Source organism: Pagrus major, chromosome 21 (genome assembly GCF_040436345.1).
Source record: "Pagrus major chromosome 21, Pma_NU_1.0".
In the NCBI taxonomy this organism is placed as follows: domain Eukaryota; kingdom Metazoa; phylum Chordata; class Actinopteri; order Spariformes; family Sparidae; genus Pagrus; species Pagrus major.
Window position 1 is genome coordinate 15,230,235 of NC_133235.1, and position 25,604 is coordinate 15,255,838.

At 41.3% G+C, this 25,604-nt stretch overlaps 1 protein-coding gene across 2 annotated transcripts; it reads right to left on the minus strand.

Annotated features, from left to right (window-relative positions):
• Positions 1-31: 31 nt before the first annotated feature.
• On the minus strand, positions 32-24,706 carry usp33 (ubiquitin specific peptidase 33). Of its 2 annotated transcripts, none has more exons than XM_073491284.1 (24): positions 24,540-24,706; positions 20,283-20,381; positions 19,591-19,644; positions 19,396-19,458; positions 15,246-15,395; positions 14,821-14,929; positions 12,315-12,384; positions 10,764-10,877; positions 10,442-10,520; positions 8,197-8,638; positions 7,947-8,087; positions 7,709-7,824; positions 6,846-7,018; positions 6,664-6,734; positions 6,547-6,580; positions 6,402-6,447; positions 6,107-6,287; positions 5,847-5,973; positions 5,558-5,727; positions 3,224-3,305; positions 2,962-3,070; positions 2,205-2,307; positions 1,473-1,541; positions 32-1,284 (listed from the first exon to the last, which is right to left on the minus strand). In XM_073491284.1, exons 2-24 carry the CDS (start codon positions 20,364-20,366, stop codon positions 1,127-1,129), a joined length of 2,745 nt encoding a protein of 914 aa, XP_073347385.1. In that variant the 5' UTR covers positions 20,367-20,381; positions 24,540-24,706; the 3' UTR covers positions 32-1,126. The 2 variants fall into 2 exon arrangements, with proteins under 2 accessions (XP_073347385.1, XP_073347386.1); XM_073491285.1 differs by having other exon boundaries at positions 7,947-8,075; positions 24,540-24,683.
• Positions 24,707-25,604: the final 898 nt, after the last annotated feature.

Sequence of the window (25,604 nt, forward strand, 5' to 3'; positions counted from 1 at the left end):
GACACAATCAAGATGCCCACAAGGTTCAACATGTTTTCATCAAGTTTTTAATAGTGTCAGCCAGCAAAAGTCAGGATGGATCTTACTCAAGTGACATCCATATGCAAAAACTTACAGTACAGCATTCTGCTTGCCCCCTATCAGCCAACACACGAAGCAACACCATGCCCATACACAAAATAATGCCTTTAATTAAGTAGACTGCTGCTGCTGATGATGCTGATGATGATGATGCTGATTACATACTGCAATATGCCGTCTGTAGCTGTACAATTTAGTGAAGATAGATCCAGATTGTGATTAACGTGCACATTTCTATGAGCAGCGTTGCATTTACATGCAGTTACATGTGATGTTGAAACTGGGGTCGAGTGTTAAAGCATGCATTCTTAACAGACTCTGCCTGCCACATGTTTTCTACAAAAAAATCTATTAACATCATATTAAATCACTCCCTTCTGTGATAAATACCCAAGTGCTGAATCTCGACCAACATACTATCAGTACTGGTACATTCAAATACAAAGCAGACATGTGCGTGATGAGCATGCCTATTTGTACGTCTACAGGACAGTGCAAAACACAAAATTCATTCCTGAGACTAGTCAGTAATTAGTCCCTTCATAACCTTAATGATTTTTCATCACTTTTAAGTGTCACATTTTGCTCTCCTCTCCATTCATTGAACATTATTCTCTTACAACAGGAAAATGTGTGATATATCTACAGCAAGATGTATTGTGATTCATCAATATCAGCAACACATGACACGTGGACATACAGACCGGTATGTGCTCGTTTGGTCAAGAAAACAAAAAAAAAAGAAGTATGGCATTCAGTGGAATTTTTTTTAGCTGCACATAATTTAAATGCTTGGTTCTGAAAACAACCTGACACATGGATACTACAGTGCTAATAGAAATTTAAGAGCTCTTTATACAGATTTGTACAACATGACAAACCCTTTTCCAGACATGTTAGTTCCCTCCGTCGGCTGTCGGAGGCCGACGCGTCGCGGTAAAGATGAGGTCCTTTGCTTGAATGCTTTTGAAATAAAAGTCAAGTGCAAAATAAAAAGGCTTTTCGTTTATTAAATGTTTTCCGCCGTTTTCTGCAGAGTGCTTGGTTAAACGGAGCGCGTCTCCACCTCGATCTTCTCCTCCGACTGTGACGATTCTGCTTCCTGGTGGCTGACGTTCGGCCGAACCGTCACGAGTGGACCGCCGCCGTAGATGGAGTGGAGGAAGTTCCACGTCTCTTCAGAGATCTGCCCCGAGTCGGCGCCTGCAGGGTGCGAACACAGTTAATCGTCCACAGACGCTCCTCAAGGCATAAAAAAATTATTATTATTTATTCGGTTTACATTTCTTCTTTTTTATGCTTTTAACAAAGATTTAAAACATCTTTCTACAGCGTAACAGTAGAGAAATAACACAACACTACAATAATAACAATAATAACAATAATAATACCTTGTTTGAGTGTTAAATGGCCGTTCTTGTTTACTGTAATCTTGGAATTATCAATGGGTCCCGGCGGATCTTACAGAGGAAAGAGAAAGACAATTAGTCATCATAATTACATTCAAAAGTAACACGCAGGCTTATTTCTCAGCCCTAAATGTTTCAAACAGCACTGATGTCAAAAAGTCAAATGTTTCTGTCACACCGTGAAAAGCAATTTCTGCTCCCCACTCGCTTCAGAGAGAAAACAAATATTGGAGGAGCAGAAGTCGGAGGAAAAAAAGACGTTCGTTGCAGTGCCAGATGTAAGCCGTTATAAATAGATATGACAATACAAAGCAAGAAAAAAAAAACGAGAGCGAGTGCAAGCAACTGAAATGTATTTTGACACTTCATTTTGCTGTAGCAGAAGGGAAACTTGACTCGGGGGACTGAAGCAAACTCTTTGAAGATAAATCAAAAGACGAAATGGGACTTCACAGTTTCTTTTGAACATGAGCGGCTTCTGGTGACGACAGAAGTTGGATGTCCCACATAAAAATATTTATTTGCCATCTTCTCCGATCCATGTAAATGTATGGATTCGACGTATGTCGTTTGTTGTGAGAGAACGTCAAACATGACCGAAGCAGCTTTTCCCCGATACGTCACCGGCAGATATCAGACGGGAGGAAACGTTTAGCCTTTTAATCAGACATTTAAACAGGACTCAGAGGAAAGGCGAGACTTCTGTCCAATTACCATTGTCTTTTCCTTTGACAAAGCCCTCCCACTCACGAAACCACTGCATGCTGATGCAGTATATGACCACTGGAGACTCCTCCTCCTGGAACGCCTTGTTCAGCTACGGAGCAGAGGGAGGGAGAGGGGGGAGAGAGGAAATGGGGGAGGAGTGAGCGGTAGAGACAAGAGGGAGGAGAAACACAGGGAGGGGGGGAGGCAAAAAAAAAAAAATTTAAGTGAGGATGAAAGGATTGAGAGGAGAGGAGATGGAAAACCTAATCAATTCTCTCTGGTAGTTATTCCAATTAGAAGACAGTCTGAACAGAACACTGCACCAATTTCATCTTTCTTGGAAATGACACAATCCCTGCTCCTCTTGTTATCTTACTGAAGCTCTTTCTTACACACACACACACACACACACACACACACACACACACACACAGACACAGACACAGACACAGACACAGACACATCTTCTGAGAAGCCATTGTGCGAGTGGGCAGACTGAGCCGGCAATAACAGCTGCATCTGTCCCAATGCATTAATGATAAGGCTTTCATCAGGCTCACACCTCTCATCTCCTGCTGGGGTGAAGAGCACCAACACATGCAGCCTATCAACTGGTTCAACAGACAGGAGAATAGGCCTATACACACCCATGTGAACTGGGCTGCACAGAGACACACTCACACACTATCCATTATCACTCACACCATCTTTTTTTTCTTACTGTGGCTACAGCTCGCGTCTTCCATATGGTTCGAAGCCTTACCCTGACAAACATGTCCAGCTCCGACTTGCGCCGCTTCTCCAGTTTTTCTATCTCAATCTGGCACGTGTGGCAAACGTACAGGTGGTTGACAGCTGGTCCCCCTCCGTACCTGCAGGGAGCGGTCCACATTAACTCACACAGATGAAATCAACGCCACAAAGGGAGCTGTAGTGCAACTGTGAGCACACTGAGTAATGGGAGACGTGACAATGTTTACAGCCTCCAGCCCGTCGCACACAGTCGGCGTGTGCACTGTATGTACCTGCTGTAGAGGTGATCCCACACGTTCTGTGGCAGCATTACCACCAGGTCGTCGATGAACGTTGCTTTGTTGGGGGGTACACCTGATGGGACACATTGAAACATCCGTCAGACATTAACAGTGTGACATTGTGACTGCTGGTATGTTAAAATATGCACAAACACATTAAAGTCAGTGCTCAAACCTTAATATTTGAGCCCACCCGATATATCGGGCAGTACAGCACAGACTTCTTATTTTATTTTACAAAACATAATGCAGAAAAGACCCTTGGGGTAATTTATAATTATTAAATTCCCAGTGAAGTTCGATCAGTCATTTTGGACATTAAAGGTGCACTATGTAGTTTTGGGGAAGAAAATCAGAAGAGAAAGATTTTGATTGACCAATTTTTTTTAATACCTAAACAAACTAAATAAACAAACTGACTTTAAAGGACAACACAATTTCATACTGTTTCACTTTGTTTATATGTGGCGGACCCTGCCACCTTTCTAGCTTCAAACAGTGTTCTGGGGACCTTATTTTCCTCTGAGAACAGCTTGTTTATTTAGTTATGGAAAAAATATATATATTTCTGAGTTATTACCTCAATGATATTGTAAGTATTAGAATTCTGAGTTTGAATTTATTCTCCAAAAGTACACAGTGCCCCTTTAAAGGTTTCCTGCCTCAATTATGTACGTACGTTTGTCGCAAGTGTTTCATAACCGCATTTCAGAGGAAACTGCAGAAAATGTGTGTTTAACTCCCCAATATCTATATCAGCATCTGACCAAATCTCTCAGGCTGTTTAATATCTAATATTTTCCCCTTTTTTCCTGCCTTCAGTCTCTATAATTAGAGCAGTGGTATCCAACCTGGGGGTCAGGACACCACTGAGGGGTCCCGAGATAAATCTGAATTTCATCAACACATGATAATTAAAGGATAACACAAATTTGTGCACCACAAAACACTTTATTTTTCTCTAATCTTTTGCCCTTTCACCTTTTCAAGCCTTTAAAAATCCCTCTAATGAAAGAACTTGAACTCAAATTCACACAGAAGCCATAATCTGACTGGGAATCGCTCATTTTAAGGGTTCATATGTCAAAAACATTACATCAGAGGACTAATGTATCCTTTATTATCCTATATTCTTCTCTAGCCTTTCCTCTTTCCTCATCCTTGAAGCTAAACTACTCTAATCCTACTTTTTTTATCATATTTTGTTAATCATTTATACAGGATTACCTTCAGTTTTCGGATGAACCTAGCAGAGCCTGCTGTTTATTTAAATTGATTTGTTGGTTAGCAGTTCAAATTGTCATCTTGACCTGGAATTTCCGAGTGAAAAAGAGATGAGTGATGGTAACCTGTCCCCAACCCAACAAGTACAGCAATCTCAACTGAATTTTTTATAGATAGAATAGAGACAGCTGAGGAATGACAGGAAACAGCCGCTGCATTAAAGGACAGGGTGCCTTAGACATGGTGCACTCGCTCTACAAGCTAGAACATTAATTTTGCAAAATATGAAACAAACACTGACATCATAAGAAAGACAAAAGGCTCACACTCTAAACCAGCAGAAACTGCACAGCACCAAATTGTGTGGGTGCAGAAAGCCAGCAACAATTTACTACAGCAGAAAAACTGTGGCGGGATAAGATAATGAAGTGTATAATGAAAGGCAAAGCTTAAAAGAAAAATTAATCTACAATAATTATCTGTTTTAATCCTTCAGTGTCTTTAATTCTTCATATTCAAATGATGTTTTATTCTACAAGCTTAAAAAGGAAAGTTAAAATAAACTGCAACACTTTTGTATTAAAATAAAACAATCATGGTTTCACGGCACTGATATTATGTCTGCTTATAATATCTAACTATCCAGTTATTATGTGCCGGCAGCCGCAAAGGAGGGGGAAACAACCTTCACGTGCTTATTTACACAATGGTACACATTCCCCACTGCCAATGTATACCAACAGCTTTAGCACAAATGTTCATTCTTTCCTCCTTAATTTTCAATTTCATATTTTCCACCGCTCCCTGAAGAGAGAGCAGAAAAGAAAGGAACATGATTGGCACAAACCCTTTTAGAACCCGTCCCTCTTCTCTGCTAAAACGAGAAAGAAGGATCATCTGCACAAAGAGACATAAAACCCCCTTTGAAGTCTGCTATGTTGCGGAGGGAATACTCTGCTTTGTCAAAGACGAAAATCCACAGCAAGGATGAAAGCAGAAGCTGTGTTAAGAGATGGCAGAGCACAACGCTTTTGCGCAGGGAAAGGAAGAAAGGGTGACCTCCGAGTGATTTCAGTATGACGACAACACAGTCACACGCACCTCCATGCGAACACAGGAAGTCGTCGTTGGAGATGGGGCCCGGTTCGGCGAAGGTCTTGAACTTGTTCAGCCACTGGCGGGAGATGTAGAACTGCAGGAGGCTGGGCTCCATCATGCTGAATAAACCGGACACCCTCCTACGTTCTTTCAGCGCGTCCTCGTTACTCTTTCTGTGACAGGAACAGACCAAAGATTAATCACTACTGCAACGGAATAATCAAAAGTAAGATTATGAAAATCAAAGCGGCACGGTGAATCTTAAAATGTCCGGTCTTGTGTATGTGCTTACTTGTAGAAGAGCACATAAGCCTCAGCATTCTGGACGCAGGACTCGGACACCTCGGTCACACTTTGGTCATCAAATTCATACCACAGATTGTTCACATCATTCCTGCAGTACGCTATGTAGTGGCCACCTGGGATCAGACAGGGGGAACGCGTTAGAGCGGCAGCAGTCATAAACCTAACAAGTACATGTGAAATGTTTCTATGGGCTAATGAATGCAGGACATTCGTGCGTGCCAAGTGAAGGCAGATTTGCCCACTCACTGCTGGCAGTGCCGTGGTGACAGATGACTGACAGCAGGTCATAGTTGGAGGTCTGGGCGGAGCTGTCCTTGGCCAGGAAGGGCTGCAGGTCCAGGCCCTCGAGCGGGAAGGAGACGTGGGTGCTTATCTTGGTGGAGAACATCAGTTCGTGTCTGAAGCGCTTCAAGTGGATACACAGGATCTGGAGCAGAAGATTGCACACAGAGGTTCTATTTTAGAAATCTGATTTTTGAAGACATTAGTGGAAAAGATTTTAGTTTCTTCATGATGTAAACTACAAGAGTTGTCGGTATACCTCTGGCAAACTTTGCATTTTACAAAATTTGACTCCATTTCGTAATCTAAGAGGGAAAAACACGAAGAAGAAGGGCAATCAGTACAGTTTCAGACATTTTTTTCTGTGTTGTTGTGTGTCGTCTCAGTCAGAATTAGTAACTCACTTCTTGCATTTTTCACAGCTGTACATGTTGTCTCCTAGAAAACAACAAACACACAGTTATTGAGACATCAATCTTAATGTTTGTGCTGGCAGAGCAGATTTCCACCCACTTGCTCACCCTTTAGTTCATCTCTAGCGAAGAAAGCTGCAAGACAGTCTTGTAGCGTAACCACTGGACCCCAGAACCAACTAGGAATAAAAACAAACAGATGGTTTAAGATTAATAAAAAGGGCAGAGTACAAAGCCACAAATGCTTGATGTGCATGTAAACAACAACAGTGCCCATATTATTAACACACCTCTTTATGTATTCCATGACAAATGCAATCCAGCCCTGCGGTGCATAAGCTTCCCCACAGGAGCCGGCTTTAACCAGGGAGGTCTGGTGGGTGGAGGAGTGGAGCTTGGCCAGGTCTTCCTTCCCCGGGATGGGCAACGAGATATCCTGGAAGTTCTCCAGGGTCACGGACACCTGACAGCAACAGAACACACAGACAGTGAAGCTTCATCTTTGGTCACAAATCAATCCTGATTTTTTTTTACATGGATTAGTCAGTTTATAACAGAGACTGGACAACAAAACCAAATATCACACATTTTTTAACCAAATATATTGATACTGCAACAATATTGTTAGGATGACTATTGGTTATTTTCACAAATATCAACGCAACAAGATTTTTAATAAATCATCATCAGTAATGTTGAAATTATGACCAAGTGGGTCAAGACGAGTATTAGAACAAGTAGAACAGTCTGGTAAGTTCAGAATATTACATCAATTTACTGTAATGCAGCCTTGAAAACCAGGAAAAGACAACACTTATGCCGTATCAGGATATAACGATATCTAAAATCTAAGACAAAATACAGTCTCATGATATTGGTATAAAATTGATATATTGCCTATCCCTTACATGGCAGAATATTACTCTCATTACAGTTCAAATATCACAATGATATGACAGTGGACGTCTGCACTGACAGTGCATAAGAACATCGGAGCTAAGCACCAAAGTAGATTTTTCCACAAAATTACATTTTTAGCACCTTGAAATAACTTTTGACACCTCTAGTGCACCCGTTACTGTCCATCTTACCCTCTCAGCAATCCCATTATCTCATTAAAGACCAAAAAATTCATTGTAACATCCACACTAACCCGATCACAGGTGAGGCACTGAACCGAGCTGACAATGGTCCCATCGAACACATCTGAGATGACACTGCGGTATTTCTTCTGCCGCTTGTTCTTTGGTGGGGAGAATGTGGTCACTGCTGAGAGACCGCAGAAACAGAGAGGGAGCAATGTGAGGATAGTGCTTTACAGTATGTCAGCAAAGATTGGCACAAGATAGCTTTGAATCTTGGTATGACTGCCTCTGATTATGTAGAAGTACCTTTCTTATGTGCAGGGTTTAGGCTGGGCCAGCCTGAGGCAGCCTTGGGCGGGCTGCTGGACATTTTGGGAATGTGTCCCTCCATCGGGACTGGACTCTGTGTTCTGGTGTTGGTGGACATTTGGATGTCTGGGAAGGAATCTTGTTTAGAGCAGGCCAAATATTAGAGTTTCAAAAGCACAAATTTGATGCTGAATAAGAAAGCAGAAAAATAAAACTTGACATTCTGCTTCATAATGTCCATAATTACCTGTTGTTCTGCCTTGAACCTTGATGGCTCCCTGGCTGCTGATAATTGGTGTGGCCTCAGTGGTGGTGTCAACATCTTTGTCCATGTCCACTCCAGTGCTTCCACCCATAACACCATTAACTCCAGAGCGGTAAAAGTCATTGATCATATTCTTCTCCTTCTGCCACTCCCTGTTGGCCTGGATCTCATCTTGCTCAGGAATCAGCATCTCAGCCTCATTGGTGTCGTCTATTTGCACGTTCCCGCTCTGCACCTCGTTATCGGCCCGGTCGCTGCTACCGCACGACTCGCATGACTGGAAGTCGTCTGACTGACTGTGGTTGTCCTCCTCGGGGCAGTCGTCCACGGTGATGCCGCTGGACTGGTCGTAGGGCTCGGGCAGCGGCTCCTTCAGCTCCTCGTGAAGTTGATCCATCAAGCAGCGGAGAAACTCCTGGGAGTCCTGGAGGCAGAGAGGGGAAAATCACAAGAAATGTTAGTTGAGGTAGCAAATTAGTTCTAGCTGGGAAAATGTTAGAGTTCTTAACAGCTATTTTGGGTCCTGAAGTCTGTGAAAAAATACTTAATTTCCTCTCCCTGAAAAGAACATTGAAATGTAGCGCAGCACTAATTCTTCCTAAATATAATCGAGCTTGACAAGCACAGCCAAGCTTTCCCAAAGCTAATTTTTTTCCAATTTACAAACAACAACCACTTCACCTCCTTGTTTATCCCAATTCTGCATCACAAAATCCAAATCCAAATGCTCATGAATGTGTAATCAAACTTAATGAGCCCAAGCATCCAATCTCCCTCTCCAGCCAAATGAACGCTCCTCTCCCAGGACCTGGAATGTTAACATCATTCACAGCAATGCTAATTCTAAGGCTGCGCAGCCCAGCGTGGCGTGACAAATGAATATTCCTCAGCTAACTCCTCTGAACAAACTCTGGCAAGCTAAGAGGAAACAGGCCTTTTTATCATTTCACCACTCAGGCTTATAAATCCCTTATTTACAGACACTGGAAAAAGACAAGACGTGCTCCAGCAAGTCTTTCTTTATATCTATGACACGTAAATCTTTTTTTCTTTTAAGCACCACCTGGAATCAAATCAAACGATTAATGTGTGCATTTGTGTGTGAATGAAAGTCAGAAGCTTGTAATTGCAAAGTAGAGGATTCAGTTTATCTGGCCGAGTGATTTGAGTTGGAGCTAATGTAATTTCTATAAAGGAGTGAGCACGGAGGGATATGGAGTGGAAGAGAAAAAGGAGAGACTGTATAAGATCTGGGACAACTTTATGGCCGAGCGCGGGCCCGTAATAATTACAGCTCAGCACAGAATCATTAGGGAAAAGTTTAGTGAAAGGAAAATGATAGGGCTGGACCTAATGATCATTCTCATTATTGATTAATCTGCTGATTATTTTCATGATTAATCATCAAAAAAATTGACCCTAACAACAAACAGTCCAAAACCCAAAGACATAAATGACAAAGAAAAGCAGGAAATCCTTACATTTAACACACTGGAGACGGCAAAATGTTGACATTTTTGCTTGAAAAATTACTAAAACAGTTAATCAATTATCAAAACTAGTTGGCAATTTATTTTCTTTCAGTCAACTAATCAACTAATCATTGCAGCTCTCGTGACATGTTTGTATGATGTGTTGGTCCTATTACGTTTTCACCTGTGTCCATGTATTTGTTGGTTGGTTTGTCAGCAGGATTACACAAAAACTAACTAACTAAACTAAAAAATGGAGAATGGGTTTCCGCCCAGAAGAGACCCCATTAACTTTTGGTGTGAATCCGCAAAAAAGGGACAATTTCTCCGGCAATAATGCATAGATCTTGATGAATAAAATCAGGTGTATTCAGGTGGCTGTTCGGCCTTGGCGGAGGTATGCTCTCTACTGAGTGGCCTTCTCGTTGCTGAAAAAATAAGGCATTACCCACAAGTCTTTGACACATTTTGAGAACCTACCCAGCACTACAAACACGACAACATTCCACCAACTGTGTAATCAGTTCAACCTTTTATATTCATATTCACTCATTTGCAAACCACAGAGGTAAAAGCAAAAAGCCCACTCATTTAAAACACAACAGCTAATTATCCTCCAACGCATAAATGAAACGAAATTGCAACCATGCTGTCTAGCATGTCTCCAACTGAGTGTCTCCATGTTTTAATTATAAAACGACCGTGCTCACATGCACTTTTATTGCACATTTATTTCACCATCTGCACTGACCCACCTGCTGAGAATACCCTCTAAACATGGGGTTTATGGCTTTGATCCCCTGGAACAAGTTGGTTGGGACCACGTAGGAGACTCTGTAAAGTGACAAAACACAGCCTGCTTAACGAGTTTTGTAATACACAAATATCACAATTAAAAGTCTTGTGGGATGCAGAGTTTATAATCAAGACTAGCTGATACAAAAACTGTGGCTAAGGAGTTACTGTAACTAAGTTACTGTACCATCGCTCTGGCGTCATACACCAAACATGGGGAATTAATGAAAGTGGCTTGGGGGCAAACTTATAGGTTCGTGTGACCTAAACAACAACACCTACCTGTTCTTGTGCCACAGGTCTGACACTAGTTTCTGGTAGCTTTTGCAGAGCGCAGGCTTCTTGTCCGTCCTCACCATGCCGCCACATTCGAGAAAGAACTGTGTCAAGGGCGGGCTGGAGTGGAAAGGGGGATAAATAGATCATATGCGAGCACCAAACCAGCTTTTACTGAATATCTGTCCCTGAAGAGATTGATAATTATTACCAAAAAGCTTGTAATGCAGTAGCTAATTCTCAAAAACCTGCATATAATCCTCAAAAGGGCCAAGAGAAGCAGATGTATTTCAGAGTAGTACAAGATAGTGTAATGTCATTATAATCCCTTATGTTTGCAGATGACTTTTTAAGCTCTGTAAATCATCTTAGCTTTAGTGTGTTTTTGCTTTTACAGTCATGAAGGTCACACAAAGGCAGAAAATGACAAACAGGAGAGGAAATCCAGAGGTTTAAGTTCAGCATTTCTACAAAATGCCGTCTTCTGCCTGTATTTCTGATTCATTTCGTTTCATAAAACCATGTTTCACTCGCAGAGTAATATAGCAAATTCCCAGGGCTACTGAAAAAATCCACATGCAGCTGAAAGTTGAGGGACATCGGAAATAGCTGAAAAGAAAAACAGCTGAGGGGATTTTATTTGATGGATACGGAGCGGACAGGAATTTGCAAGAAAGAGACAAACTGCAGAATGAATAAGGCATGGAGTGTTCCCTTCCCTTGGCAGGAGAAAAGTCCTTGGAACTGAATAATGACCCGACAGTAAGTGAAAGAAGCGGCGCTCACACAAACAGACATCAAAGGGAAAGTTTCAGAAAAGGTCCCTCCTTCCGCAGCTGCGTGACTCACTTCCTCCTATTTTTGGAATGTGATTTAGATTGCAAATTTTGACCCACATCTTTTCCCATTTTGACTTGTATCCAGACGAAGCATCATCAGTTTAATTTAAAAAACGCACCGGCCCCTGGGTAGATAGTATTAAAAAGGAGGAAGCTGTGCTGCTCCACCAAGAATAAATAAAAAGCAAGAGGTACAAAGTAAGTAATAACCCAGCCCAGGGCTCTGCAGTTGAGCCATAATTTAAGTGACCACACCAAAAATCCAATCTTAAAGAATGAGCCAGAAGGATTGGCAATTCAATAAACAATAAAACAAAATGCGGCAGACTGGGAGAGAAACAGCAAAGGGAGACGCATAAAAAGACATAGTAGGAAGAGAAAAGCAACAGAGGAGGAGATGTAAGAAAGAGTTGGTGTTCATTTGTAACAGAAGACCCTACAGGGAACTACAAAAGGCCATTTCTGCCGTCTCAAATGGTGCACTGCAGCAATTTTCACTCAGCCGTCACTCTCCCAAATGAGCATAGCTTCGGTCCTTTTCTTCACAGACAACAAGAACCAGGCAGGCGGTGAATAAAACAGCAAATGGCTCATGAAAAAGGAGCGTGTTGAAAGTGTGGGTAGTCAGTGGAAAGTTACAGGAAGGAACAGCAGAGAGAGGTGATGCGGGGTAGACAGGTAGATGCGGGGACAGAAGGTAAGTTAACAGAGGTCTCACCAGTTGGACAGTGCCTGGAGCGCAGCGTTCATGTAGCAGGTGTTGCCTATGTTCTTCAGCCCTGTCAGGCCTGAGGGAGACAGAACACACCGGGGAAATTAAAACAAGCCACTCATCAAATGATTGTAAATTTTGATGGCAGCCACACAGCCTCTACCTTGTTAAGGAGACCAATTCCATTTTCGAGATTCATATTTTACAGCAGGAGCAGGAAAAGTGGTTACCTGCTGTCTCTTAAATCAGCTACTGTGGCCAATTGTCTCAAATATTATTTTTCTGACCAAGGCAGTGACAGCTAATTCGTCTTATACAAGGGTTTTTAAAGTTCCCTTCGGACAGGGTAAAATGTCCCAAATTGCCTCAGACTGAACCGTTAATATTAATATATTCTGTCACTCCAACTAGTATTCTTTCATGCAGTGTATAATCATGCTGTACATTTTGGAACTACAGTTGCCATAATGCTTGAGGGGATGTAAACAGAGAGGATAACTAGAGCCCTGCTGTTTTTAGCCTACACAAAATAAAATGGTCGACAGCATATCACCACAATAACCGCTAATTACTGCTACTGTAGCTGCTGTTTTCTAGTTAGCACAGTAAGCCTTACAGCTAGTACGTGAACTTGGGGCACCAGGGGAGTGTTTCACCGCTAGCACGGGAGCTTTGGACCGTGACTAGCTGGTTAGCATTCTGACTTGAGTAGGTATCTCCTCAACATAACACAGACATCATAACTCCAACACTGTTATTTCTTCACATTCTGTGAATCATTTCTGTTCATTTTTAAACATTTTCAGTTGATATTCTTACATATTGCACCTTTAAATGTTAAAGTGCTGTAGTGCTGCAGAGATGCACTGGCCTACAAATTTGGTTCTCAAGATGTAAGAAAGCATGTTTGTTGTGTATGGCGAAATAATGACTTTATGACCATATCATGTAGCCCTTATTCTAGGAAACGACACCATTAAAAGTATGCTGAATTAGCTATCAGCAGTTCCTGCTTGCAAGGTACCCATAGATGTACAGGCAGCTATCACTGGATTACTTTCATATGGAAGGAAATGCTAAAATGTGATAATTCGCAGGCAAGCTCTGGAGTTAGAGCTTTTTTGGAATGATTTGATTTCCGATTCATTACATTGTCAGTGATATCCTTGGACAATGTAACTCACACCGAATCTAAAAATATGTGTATCACATCGGTATGTTGAGCTTTGACTCTGCAATTTGTGGCAGGTGAGTTTAAGAAGCTTAACTTCCTCAATGTCAAACGTGTTGATGAGCAGCTGCAATCAGCCACACTATAATAATTAACTTCCTGTTGTTTTTATGTTACCAGCATGAACCTTTCCCTTTCACCTCATGCAGTATTTCTGCTTTATGTCTCTCCCTCTGCACACCACCTGCAAGCTCTCCTTCACCTCCTTGTGGAGGCGTGCTTCACAGTATAAAAACCTCTGATTTCATGTGACCAGCTTACTTTGCCGAGAACATTATTAGTCTTACAAAGCTCGTCTCCACCTCCACCCACCTCATATGATCTGTATTTGCGACAAAAATAACCAAGGCGGTGACGGTGCCAAAGCCTGAGCTGCACCACATGAGGTTTAACATAACATATGTCATTTGGTGGAGCCTGTGCGTGTCTCACAGCACTGAGTGAAAATGTTATTTGCATCGGTGGCTCCAGAGGGACTGAGGTACTCAGCACTGAAGTGTTAGTGCTTGGTCAACCCGCAGAGCTATATAGCCTGTAGTCCTGCTTAGAGGCAGTGTGTGACTTTCTGTTGTCTGTAGTGTTTGCGATAGGTCTGTTCTGTTCTCATCAGCGGAAACATCTGACAAACCTGTTTCAGAATCACAGTAAAGCGTTGACCAGTTTGTTTTGTTCGTCTTTCGAATTATGTTTTGAATGTTTTGGCTACAGTCGTTGTAGTTTGTTCAAATACAACTTTTAACAGAGTGAGGCAACACATCAGTCATTGTTCGCCAGCCTTTGTACTTGAAAGTCTGCTCGGTGCGTCAGGCTCTTTAAAAACACTCATCTTGCCATTTACTGCTCTTATTAATTGATATCGTAAACTGTGCTTTGAACTAAACCAACTCACTGAGCTCCTGTGCTTGAGGTGTCACCTCAAATCATCCATGCAATGTTCTTTTTTTCATACTTTTATTAGAAGCTGATAAAAGTTAATTAAATTTTACGCACCTCACTGACTTCAAATTATAAATGATGAGTTAATGATAATCTGGGCATGAAACGTGTGTGTCTACTGCAGCGGCACTGTAACTGTAGATTAGACAATTCTGCATGGCTGCATTTAGGTACAGGTACATTAAGGCAGCCTTCATTTGTAGTGTTTGTTAACTTTGTAGCTGATATTTGTGGGAACAACTATCATCATCTATCATCTATAAAGACAGAAATTCCTTACAAATAAACTGTGTCTCTAGTGATAGATAATAATTATTTGTGTCTTTCATTTTGTGGTTCTCTGACCTCTCGCACGCAGGTCATCCTCCTCCTCTGTCTCCATGTCCAGGTCTTCACAGCCTCCATTAGGGGGCACTCTCAGAGAGGTCGGGCTCCCAGGGGCCCTGCTGTTATCCTGGAGCAACAGCACAGAACACACAGACCCCATTATCAAACTCTTATCTAGTAAATGAATAACAGTATACAATTCGACAGTTCGACTGTTACTCAGGATTGACTGGGGGGAATTGTTATCGCACACGAGAGCACATAGTTATGTAACCAAGTGATTATGCAGTAAACCCGTCTATTCAAACAACACTGGCTTACAAAAAGAAAAGATACATACTGCATTTAATTCATACTCTACATCCCACCTGGTTTATGACTAAACCATAGCTGTAAGATGTAAAGACAGTGATGACATGGGTTTGAGTGGACCTGGTTCTTACCTGACAAGCATTCTGTGGAGAGGGGAGGGGTTTGGTGTTGGCGTGAGGAGAGTGAGGACCTAGTTTACGCTCCAGGAAAACCTCCTTGCCGCAGGCGTAGCACCACACTCGAAGCGTGGTCAGGTTCACTGTGAGGTTGTGTCTCGTCTCCTACACACAAAGTTATTAAAGAAAAAAGTCATTTTGTGAATAGACACGTCAGACTGTCTAAGCAAAATGAAACAAGACGGATGAAGCACATCTTATCTCACTTTTTATCAATGAGATGATTCTTTATCTTCAACACAATCTACCAACATTTCTTTAGACAATCAGCAGGTTGCTTCCGCTCTTATATAACAAATGTAAGTGTGCCTGCTGGCAGCAAGGCCTGTCCAATTGGTCTAATCTATGGTGCACACACTGAACTTTTATGGAAGAGCCTGGCACAACTTACAGTGCAACAGAACAAGACAATTTCTATCAAGCATCATGTAAGATTACAGCCAAGATAATGTCACATGCTACCGCTTTCTGTCCCACTACTACCAATCTACAGTATATGGTCTGGTGTATATTGATGATAAAATGAAAACCTATGTTATACAATATAGAGATGTTCCAAACCCTTTTTTTTTCTCCTTCCTAATAAATTACAATACCTGAATTTGCGAATTGACCCAACCTGAGTACTGACGTTATACAAGTGGGTTAAAAAAATAGATATAGATATTGTGAGTATTATTTAACCTGTATGTTGTTCACCCTGTATGGATGTTATATGGCTTAAACAAATAAATACAGAGAACGAATGCCATGGGACTTTCTATTATTATATAGTTTGACTGTCAGTGTCATTCAGAACTAAAAAAGAATACAAATATAAACAAATGTTATTTTCCTGACATGTGCTTTAAGTTGCCAAGTTGCTTGTCATATACAGTATAAACACTGGCTACTTGTGCAATAAAGAATCTGTTAAGTTGCATACAGGTGTCCGGGATGCAGCTGGAAAGTAACAGGGTCCCGTTTCAGGGCTAATGAATCACATGGTGATCAGTCTATCAGCATTTTCCGTACATTTGTTTTTCCAACTATTGCAGTTCCCTTTTAAGGTAAAAAATGTTAATCTACAATTACATACACCAGGTGCATACATTTTCAAGTGGCTTTTTTATTATCGATCGCTCAATTAGTTAGTTCAAAGAAAATTAATCACCATCTATTTTGATAATCGATTCATCATTTCAGTCATTTTAAGCAAAAATGTCAAACATTTGCCAGTTAAAGTTACTTCTATGTAAGAATTTGCACCTTTTGTTATTTATGACTGTGAATGAAGAGTCTGAAGGTTTTTAGACTGTTGGTTGGACAAATGAAGCAATCTAAAGTCTTCACTTTGGGCTCTGGGAAATTAATGAGCATATGAAGTAGAGAGCATTTTTACACCTTTTTGTGTCATTTTATAGACTAAATTAATCCATTAATCATGAAAATAATCTCGTTAAATCGGTAGTTGCAGCCCTACTTTTGTCACACCAAATGTCCAAACCCCAAAGATATTCAGTTTATTGTCACATAAGACAAAAAAAAGCTCCAAATACACACAATGGAGAAGCTGGAACTACATTAGTTTTTGCATTTGTGCTTGAAAATTAATGTTTTCATTTTACTTTAAAGTATATTCTCAAGTGGTCATTGATCACTAGTACTCACTTACTCTATGAGATGTCTTGCAAGTAAACAAAATCAACCTCCTTATCCTCCTAAATATTAAGACAAAACATACAAAAAAAACCACTACTGTGTTTAACATTTTATATACAACATGGTGGACAGTGGCTCTGAGCTGAACGTCTCAGCTTTAGGTAGAGGTGAGTGTTGCAGCAGAGCAGATTTTTGCTGCTGTTGAAACATGGCCGAGTTCTGCTGACCCACTGCTGCTCTGACAAACACCAGCAGCCTGGCAGGTCGACAGGAGACTGAACGTGAGCGGCAGCCGACCAGCAGACTTTGCATTATTCATCAGGGCTGCATTAGCCTTCACACAGCGGGGCAGAGCAGAGCTGGCAGAGGGGACACACCAGACTGAGCGCGGCCATGAAATTCCCCAGCTTAAATAATTTATGAAGAAAAGTATACCAGGTAGGGCATTAATAACAAGCTGGATTTATAGAGCTTAGAGGGTGTTTTTAAACCAGCCCACATAATGTTTAGTAGCTCTCGTATGGATAATTTATTATGTTAATTTACTTCTGGTCTACAGTTCATAGGGTTCAACATCATACCTTAAAAAAAAACATTGTATTCAAGCAAAACAAATCTTTAGTGCTCCTTCTGCACACACTCACACGGAGAATAAAACTTGGGAGATGAAGACGATATAAAACCTGTCCGAGCGTGTCAGCAACTTATACTGTGCTCACAAATACTTGTCCAAAATAATGCACCGCAGTGCAAAACTTTTATGTTGTTGCAGCACCAACTTTCACTCAACGCCTGCTTCAGCGTGTCACCTTCTGATGAAAGGCATGTTGGGTCTGGTTTTGCCTCCAAAACCATATCAAGTCTCCTCTCCAGCCATCAGCATTCAAGACATTACTGACCAAAATCAATAAGGGAAAGGAACAAGGGCATTAATATGGTCCACACATGTACGTGAACACAGAGATCATGAGACCTTATTTCAGAAAGATTTGTTACCTCCACCTGTGCCTAAGAGCCCACGTTGAGTATGTTCACTGGGGGTGCACATTTGTGCCAGTTGGGCCAGGTGTTGTCAATTGCATTCGCAAACTTGCTTAGATCGTGCTTCTGATTTGAGAAATGCGAACGGCCACTATTACTGTCAGGGTGAGTCTGTCAGTGGATTTGGACGGACACACAAAACTGCTCAAGAACTGATCAGCAAATCTGCTATTTAAAGACAAGAACTGGTCGCCTAAAAGCAGCTTTAAGGATGTGGTAACATTCCTCTATCTGCAATATGAAGAAGGATTTCCAAAGTTTACCATTGGCTGAAGCTGCTTCAGAAGTCCGCTCTGCTGCATAATGATGTTTGAAATATGATCTGTATGTAAATACTAATTACATGTCTCATTTGGTTTTCAAAAGCAAATGGAGAAGTCGAGCTTCTGAAATTAGCTGATCTAGCTGCAACTTCTAACTTCAAAACAGTCACTCATATTTACTCTTAGTGTAGTAACCTACGACAGTGCATGTGAGCTGATCCAGAAGCAGAGTTTCTCACTGCAGAGTCAAAAGATTAAAACGTTTCCCCCCCTCGGGGCCTCCAAAGCACTAATTAAGCATGGCCTTCTTTCTTAAAAGATTTAAAGATGGCTTCTGCTCAACAAACACAAAAGGCGGCTGGTGTGCTGCACAGACAGATGTCCTGGATAAGCGGATAGATATAAAATCCATGATGATATCATTTCAAATCAGTCAGCTAATATTACATCTCCCTTCCAGCCCACTCTCTGTCTTTCATCTGTGTGGAGGGCTCTACTTCTAAAGAGGTTTGCTCTTGAACAGGCCCTTTCTGGACAATGGTTAGATCAGCTATGCGGATACTAATAGGCCAAGCAAATTACATGTTTGCTCTCATATTCTTCCTCCTAGTCTTCTAACCCCACTTGGCCCTGGCGTGCTGGAAGAAAAGCCTTAGTCAACACTGCGAACAGCAGAGGCTGAGTAAAGCTTTAGAGCAGGCAGGAGGGGCAGATACTGTAACCATGGAACTGACAGTATTACTGATTCTCCCCCACTTCCCAGAGGAATGGCAATTAATAATGGATGATCCGCTGCTGAAATTGCACTGTACGTGGAGGTGTAGGAAGACAGAGCTGGCTTGATGTCTTTTAACAATTCTTGCACTTCAAAAAGCTACAAGATGCACGTGCTGGCTCTTAGAGAAAAATGTTAAAAATAAAGCAGGGCTGGACGCAGTTTTATTCCAAGTCATGCCTCCTGGGACTCCAAAGTGGTATTCCAGTCCTGTCCTTTCATCTGTGCCTCCTCTGCTTCTCTACCAGCTCCTATTTCTGTTACCTCTTTTTTTAAATCCAACCTCACAGTCAAACTTTCCAGATTTCATCCCTTTTTCTCTCTTTCTTATGTATTAATTAATATTCCCAGCTGAAAGGCTTCAGTCAGGTCTGAGATCTCTCACCTGTGAGTGCACAGTGCTGTGGTCAGTGTGGGATTCTCCACAGCCTACATACGCGCAGCCATTCTAGAGAGAAAAACAAACAGAAGATGTTGACACCAGGGTGTTAAAAAACAAAATAGGGATCACAGTTGTCACATAAAATATCAGAGACATTGTTTGTTTTGTTTTTGTTTTTGGCTGTGAGCACCGTCTTACCTCTAAACACGCCCACAAATTTGGTCCTCCAACTTTACAGTCTTGGCACTGGCCCTACAAAAACAAACAGACGCTCAGGTTAAAGTCACATGTTGTAAAATGAATCAGCAGGACAACAGCGAGAATATAGAAAACATGTTATTGAAAGTTTTTGCCAAGTTGACCAATTTTAGGACTTTTAAAACTCTTTTAATACCTCATAGAATGTGATTTAATATAAATACAAATTATTCAAATTAATTAATGCAGCCTAATAAGTGGTATAAAATTGATGGAAGGATTGACCTAATATTAAATGATTTATCTATTTACATTTTTGCTGAGATTAACACTTGTAGATTACGAGCCAATGAACTTCCTAGCACCTGTAGCTAGCAGTAGTGACAGTGTTTGCTACAGCTGCAGACAGAAACTAAACAAAAAAGTATAATGTTTTGGGTTTTTTTTGTTGTTGTTTATTTACATTTTAAAACAGATCCCCATCTACTTCAGTATTTTAGGAGAATGCCGCAAAACTGTTTCGCTGTGAAGCTCCAGAAAAGTTTGATGGACTCTAAAACTTCATCCAACTTTCCATTAGCATGGGGGTCCATAGATAATGACTGAATTTTCTTTTTTGGGTGAATGTTTCCTTTAAGAGTGGCTTGTTATGAGTAGGGCAGTTGACAGGGTCGTGATGGAGGGTCACTTACATGCGATTTCTGAATGAGTTCCTCCTTAGTGATCTCCCCCACACAGTCCAGGTGGGGGCAGTCACAGCTGGACGCCGGCGGCATCACTCACCTACAGGTCTGAGAGGGACAGAGAGAGAATGAGAGGGATGGAGGAAGAAACACAAAATGAGTTCACAACTTGACTGTGTGACTCCTTGAGTTCCTAAAACAATGCTTCTTGTTTTAAAAGAATGTTTCTCGACCACAAGTGTGATAAAAAAAAAAAAAATAGGAGATATATTCACAGAGGAAGTAAAACAGTCAGGCTGATGTAACCTGAGTCACCATCACACAACCTAAAGTTTTTCCATGCCTGCATGACTGGCAAATTCCCCTTATTATCAGCCACCGGCACACCCAAGAAGCACATCACACCACGGCAACAACTCATGTGGAACAAGCACCGTCTGAATGCCGCCACCATAACTGATTTGAGTGCTGATGATGCAGAAAGAAACAGAGCCGATGAACAAGTTACAACAAATCTTCCGCAAACAAACACTGCCCCAATGATTCAATTCTGCTAATCACCAAAGCTCAACCAGTGAATCTATAAACCTGTCTGTCCTCATGTGAAGTCTGCTGATTTTATTCCCTTTCCTATGAGAGCAGGATCTAAAGGGATGGCCCAGTCTGAGAAAGGCTGGCAAACATGGGTCATTGTGCATGAATGGATGATGCCTCTGCGGCAGTGGGGGACCTGTAGCTGCAGAGGCAACATGAAGGACGCAGAGGTGAAGGAGAAATGAGGAAGTAACACTGATTGTGTTTACATGGCAAGTATCCTGATTATGTACATGTTTTGGTGGACTGTGCTTAAGTTGTGCATGTAAACATCATATCCTGGGTTCAGAAGCCTGGATAAGGCCTTATCCCAGCTTTGAGAAGGCCTAGGCAGAAACTGCATTACTGAATCCAAACACCTTATCCAAGTGTCTGATCACCGTCTGCCATGTGTGCAGGTGCAACATCAACAAAGTTACATTATAGTTATTCAGTGGACTTAAAATTATGGTTACCAATACCAGGTCAGCAATCAACACTCAGTCAATACATATGAATGGTGGGAATGTGAAGTCAAGAAGCCAATTATACTTTTATAAGTAGTGCATACCTCCAACAGCCCCCTTTAATTCAATCAAGCCTAGTCCAATATCAGATAAAATATATTTAAATCTGCTAGGTCCTGACTTTTATTTGGATCGGCATCAAATTGTACTCACTTATAGATCCCAGCACGTGAAATTCACCTGATTTTTTCCATCCAGATCAGTGCATTATTCCCTGAGAAATTGACAAAAAAACATCCTGATCTACACCAAAAGTTAATGGGATCTATTCTGTGCTGAGACCCATCCTCCATCCAAGTTTTCTGGAAATCTGTTCAGTAGTTTCGTGTAATCCTGCTGACAAACCAACCAACCTGTTATAAATTCCTTTATACCATTAAGATAGACTTCTGCTGTTCTACTTTCCAGTGTGTATGAAAAGAGGAAGCTGGACAAGACATACAAGCCCTGTACAGAGGGACGACAGGAAACCACAGGGGATTTCTATTATCAGGCTTGAGGATGCCGCAGTCCCAGCCTCCTCCTCAAACGGACAGAAGCTCATGAACTGCCTCAAGTAGCCTTTAGAGGAGCAGTGGATTCGCTTGTAGCTAAACTACTATCTGAATGTGAGCAGAAAGCACGTATCTTAAAGATATAATATGTAGGAATTTTGCATTAAAATGTGTAAAAAACGACTAGACCTTTGTTGTATATTTTGTTTAGTGGTGTACATTATCCCAAATGTTTACAACAATGCTCAAACCTAGAGAAATTTACAGAAAGTTTAGTCAAGGTAATGGTGTGTTTCACTTTGTAGCCCGTTGCTATAAAGTCCTTGAATGCAACTTAACATAACGTGAATAAAACTAAAACATTTGGTGACCTCGTCCTTGATGATTTGTGCCTGAGTCGCTTCAGATAGACTTTCACCAGCGATGGTGGCTGTTGAATGGTGTTCACCACCAGTGAAGCATTTATTCACCCCATCCAGATTACTTTACAGTACATTAGCCATAAGCTAGCGAGCAATGGCAGGCACTGATGGTGTGTATCTGTGTGTTTGAATTCAGGTCGATCACTAAACTCAGCACCCACACGCGCCTCCTGTTATCTCTCTTCTTTTCCCCTCTCCTCTCTGTAGTGTCGTTCATGTAGAAACATACATTTCCCCTCCATTAAAATTACAGCACATAAACACATGACAATGACGGTCACCTCCACGGATTACGTGTATAGTCCGGTTGACAAACCAGAGAGAAGATGAATCACTTTTCAATCCCAAAAGTTTCAAAATAATCTCTAAAATGTCTTTCTGTCGGTCAATGGCTCTGAGTCAGCGCAGAATCTGATGTGACTCTGGGGGTTTGTTCCTCCAGAAGGTCTCGCTCTGCAACCGACTCTCACTTCCAGAGCTGGCCAAGCTTTGATCAGCTATACATGTATTGATGACCCATTTATCAAGCAGCAAATGCATTCCAGGAGGTAATACAGATGTTGGTATTTCAGTCTTTATCTATGCTGTCTAAATGTGTGCCAGTTTGATCATAACGACTTACTCCGGTTGAAAAGGCCTCTTCGTGCCTAAAAGTTGTGATCTTGAAATGTCTGCATCCACAAGTATCCACATCCATGAATGTGTGACCACTTTGCCTGTGGCAAGGCTAAAGTGAGGCCATCGCACATTGACATTTGGGTTTTCGAGGAGTTTCCAAGTGTCAGTGGTGTGATGTCAGCAGCGCTCTCCTGTGCTGTACGTGATTCAGCGGATTTAAACCACACCAGCATGGTGAAAACCTCTTGCTTCTTCAGACCTGAGATGCACAGCTTTGGCCAACAAACATGTATGACAATGTATGCGGAAAAGCACAGAAGACATCACGTCACCTTATATTTAGCACATTCGCGGTTGATAAAGTGATTATTCGTGTTGATTCAGGGGTTCACATATGCTGCTGCTTGCTGGCATACACAACATGTGTCCTATGAACACGTCAAGTGGGAGATCAGCATGAACACAGGAAGAAGCTGATCCTCATGAAGTCCATATACCTGTTTCCTCACGTAATCAATGCTATCTACGAGTCTGTTTGATAATCAAACTGGTTTACATCCACTAGAGCTTCTTTCTTTTTCACACAGGCTCCTATAATGCCCCGAACTTTGAGAAACTCAGTTCATAAAATCAAATAAATACATTCACTGTGCTTCCAATAGTGCACAGTCACTATTACAACTCATAGTAAGCACCAGGAACATCGATTCAGCCGGTGGTTTCACTGCCAAGCCTCCAGGCGATTACGCATAGCTGGTGAAGAAGAAATCTCTCTCCTCATTCTGTCACCATCACAAAGCATCCTCACCCTAAAACTGTCTCCACAGCCACCATAATTATTATCCAGGAGGTTTAATTCTGCACAAAGAGGAGGTACAGTCAGGGTGGGGCGTTGACTTGAACCAGGCGGTGCACATGAACCCGATGTTGCCAGATTCTGTTTTATCCTATAGCTTAGTCAACTTGGACGATAAACAATGGTGCATTAACGCTGCAAGACTACACAAATAGCAACCCTAAGTGGCTTAATAGCACAGTTTAACAATTAGAGCCTCCACAGAAGAGTAAAATCAGCCATCATGTTGAAAACGTAACATTACCTGGCAGCTAATGTTAGCTAGGTACAGAGTGCGACATTTTTAACACACTAGCTAACTGCCAATTTGTTTCAGCCAGGTTTTCAGCTTAAGTTGAGCCAGTTAAGACTTCTGAAGATAAAGACAGCGTAAGTTACAGATGTGCGAGGCTTTGGCCTTGTCCACTGCTCAAAGTGAGCTGTCAAACCCAGGCGAGGCGTTGACAGCGTCATGGGCTGACTAGCAACCTTTCGCTGTTAGCATTAGCCTGTCGCCAATAATTAGTCATCAGATTGATCTTCAGCTTTGCGAGCTCGCTATAAAACATGTAATGGCGTAACAAGCAAGCGGTGGATAGATTAAGCCACATTAAATAATGTTAGAGCAGAGATGGTTCGCTATTGATAACCATCTCGCTGGTAGCATGCTAGCTAGCTAATGTTAGCCAGCTAACGTCCCTGTATTACATGATCACCGACGATCCCACAGTGACTATCCACCGGAGTCAGCAGCAGCTAGCTAGCATCCAAAGAATAACGCCAGCCTCGATCCTTACCTGCACGATGAAGAGAAACGACGGCTCTCAGGTAGATCCAGTTGTATTTGATGTGTAAGACACGGGTTCAGTCTGTATTTACATATTTCAAAGGGCAATCCTTCACATTAACGGTAACCGCTCCTGTCCCTCAGCGTGGTTGCTAACGTTACAGCTGTCTCCGCCCCTTTTCCGGTTAAAAAGAAAAACCCATAAACCCTCCCCATCCTACTGTAAACATTACATTACGTTTATACGTGTATGCCCCTTATACTTTTACAAAAACGTAATTGTGTGTTATCACTATGAGCAATATTATTGGCAATATTAGTAAACATTTATTAGGTTGTCTTTAAAAAATAGTAAATCTGTGACAACAATGTTAGCAGATGTACCCAATAGTAATGTGACTGATATAAAAAAGTAGTCTAATAGCTTCTGTTAAATAGTTATTTCCTAAATTAAAGATAATAGGGATGGGAGAAGAAGTGAAAAAAAGGTCATCTGGTGATGAAAATAGTAAGGCAGTATGCAGTAAACCCGTCCCAAGCGCCATCTAGCGTGATGTGCAAGCATTTTGTGACAAGCTGCCCAACAGGAAGAAACAGTAACAAACTTCTAATATCAAAATGTTGGACAGGCAAAGTCATTCTAGGACAAAATATGCTTCAGTTTTTGGATTGATGTTAATCCCTTCCTCTTCCCATTTTAAAAGTATTTAAAACTATTTTGATGACCTTGTTCGTAAGTAAACAGGAGGAAAACACACATGAGACATAGGGGCAATAATATTAACCTTAAAAACGATAAATGCTTTTACAATGAACAATGCTTCTTGTAAAATAATAAAATGGTGACAAGAATGGTAACCAAAAAATACTGGTAAATGTATGTAAGTCAAAAATAGCAAAGCATGTTTTTTTTTTTACTTTCTAAGACAAAATCAAGGCACAATAAGTCAAAATGTTGTCTTAGTAGGTCAAAATAAATATTACTTAGTCATTTTTATGAGATAACAAATCAAAAGATTGGCTTGTAAGTAAGAATTATGTCATGGGAAGTCAAAGATATCAGATGATTAGTTAA

Coding starts and splice junctions, on each gene's coding strand:
- usp33 (XM_073491284.1), bottom strand. CDS start 20,366: ATGCCGCCGGCGTCCAGCTGTGACTGCCCCCACCTGGACTGTGTGGGG. Junction 19,459..19,590: donor ATTTGTGGGCGTGTTTAGAG/GTAAGACGGTGC, acceptor TTTTCTCTCTAG/AATGGCTGCGCGTATGTAGG. Junction 6,448..6,546: donor AGCTGTGAAAAATGCAAGAA/GTGAGTTACTAA, acceptor TTTCCCTCTTAG/ATTACGAAATGGAGTCAAAT.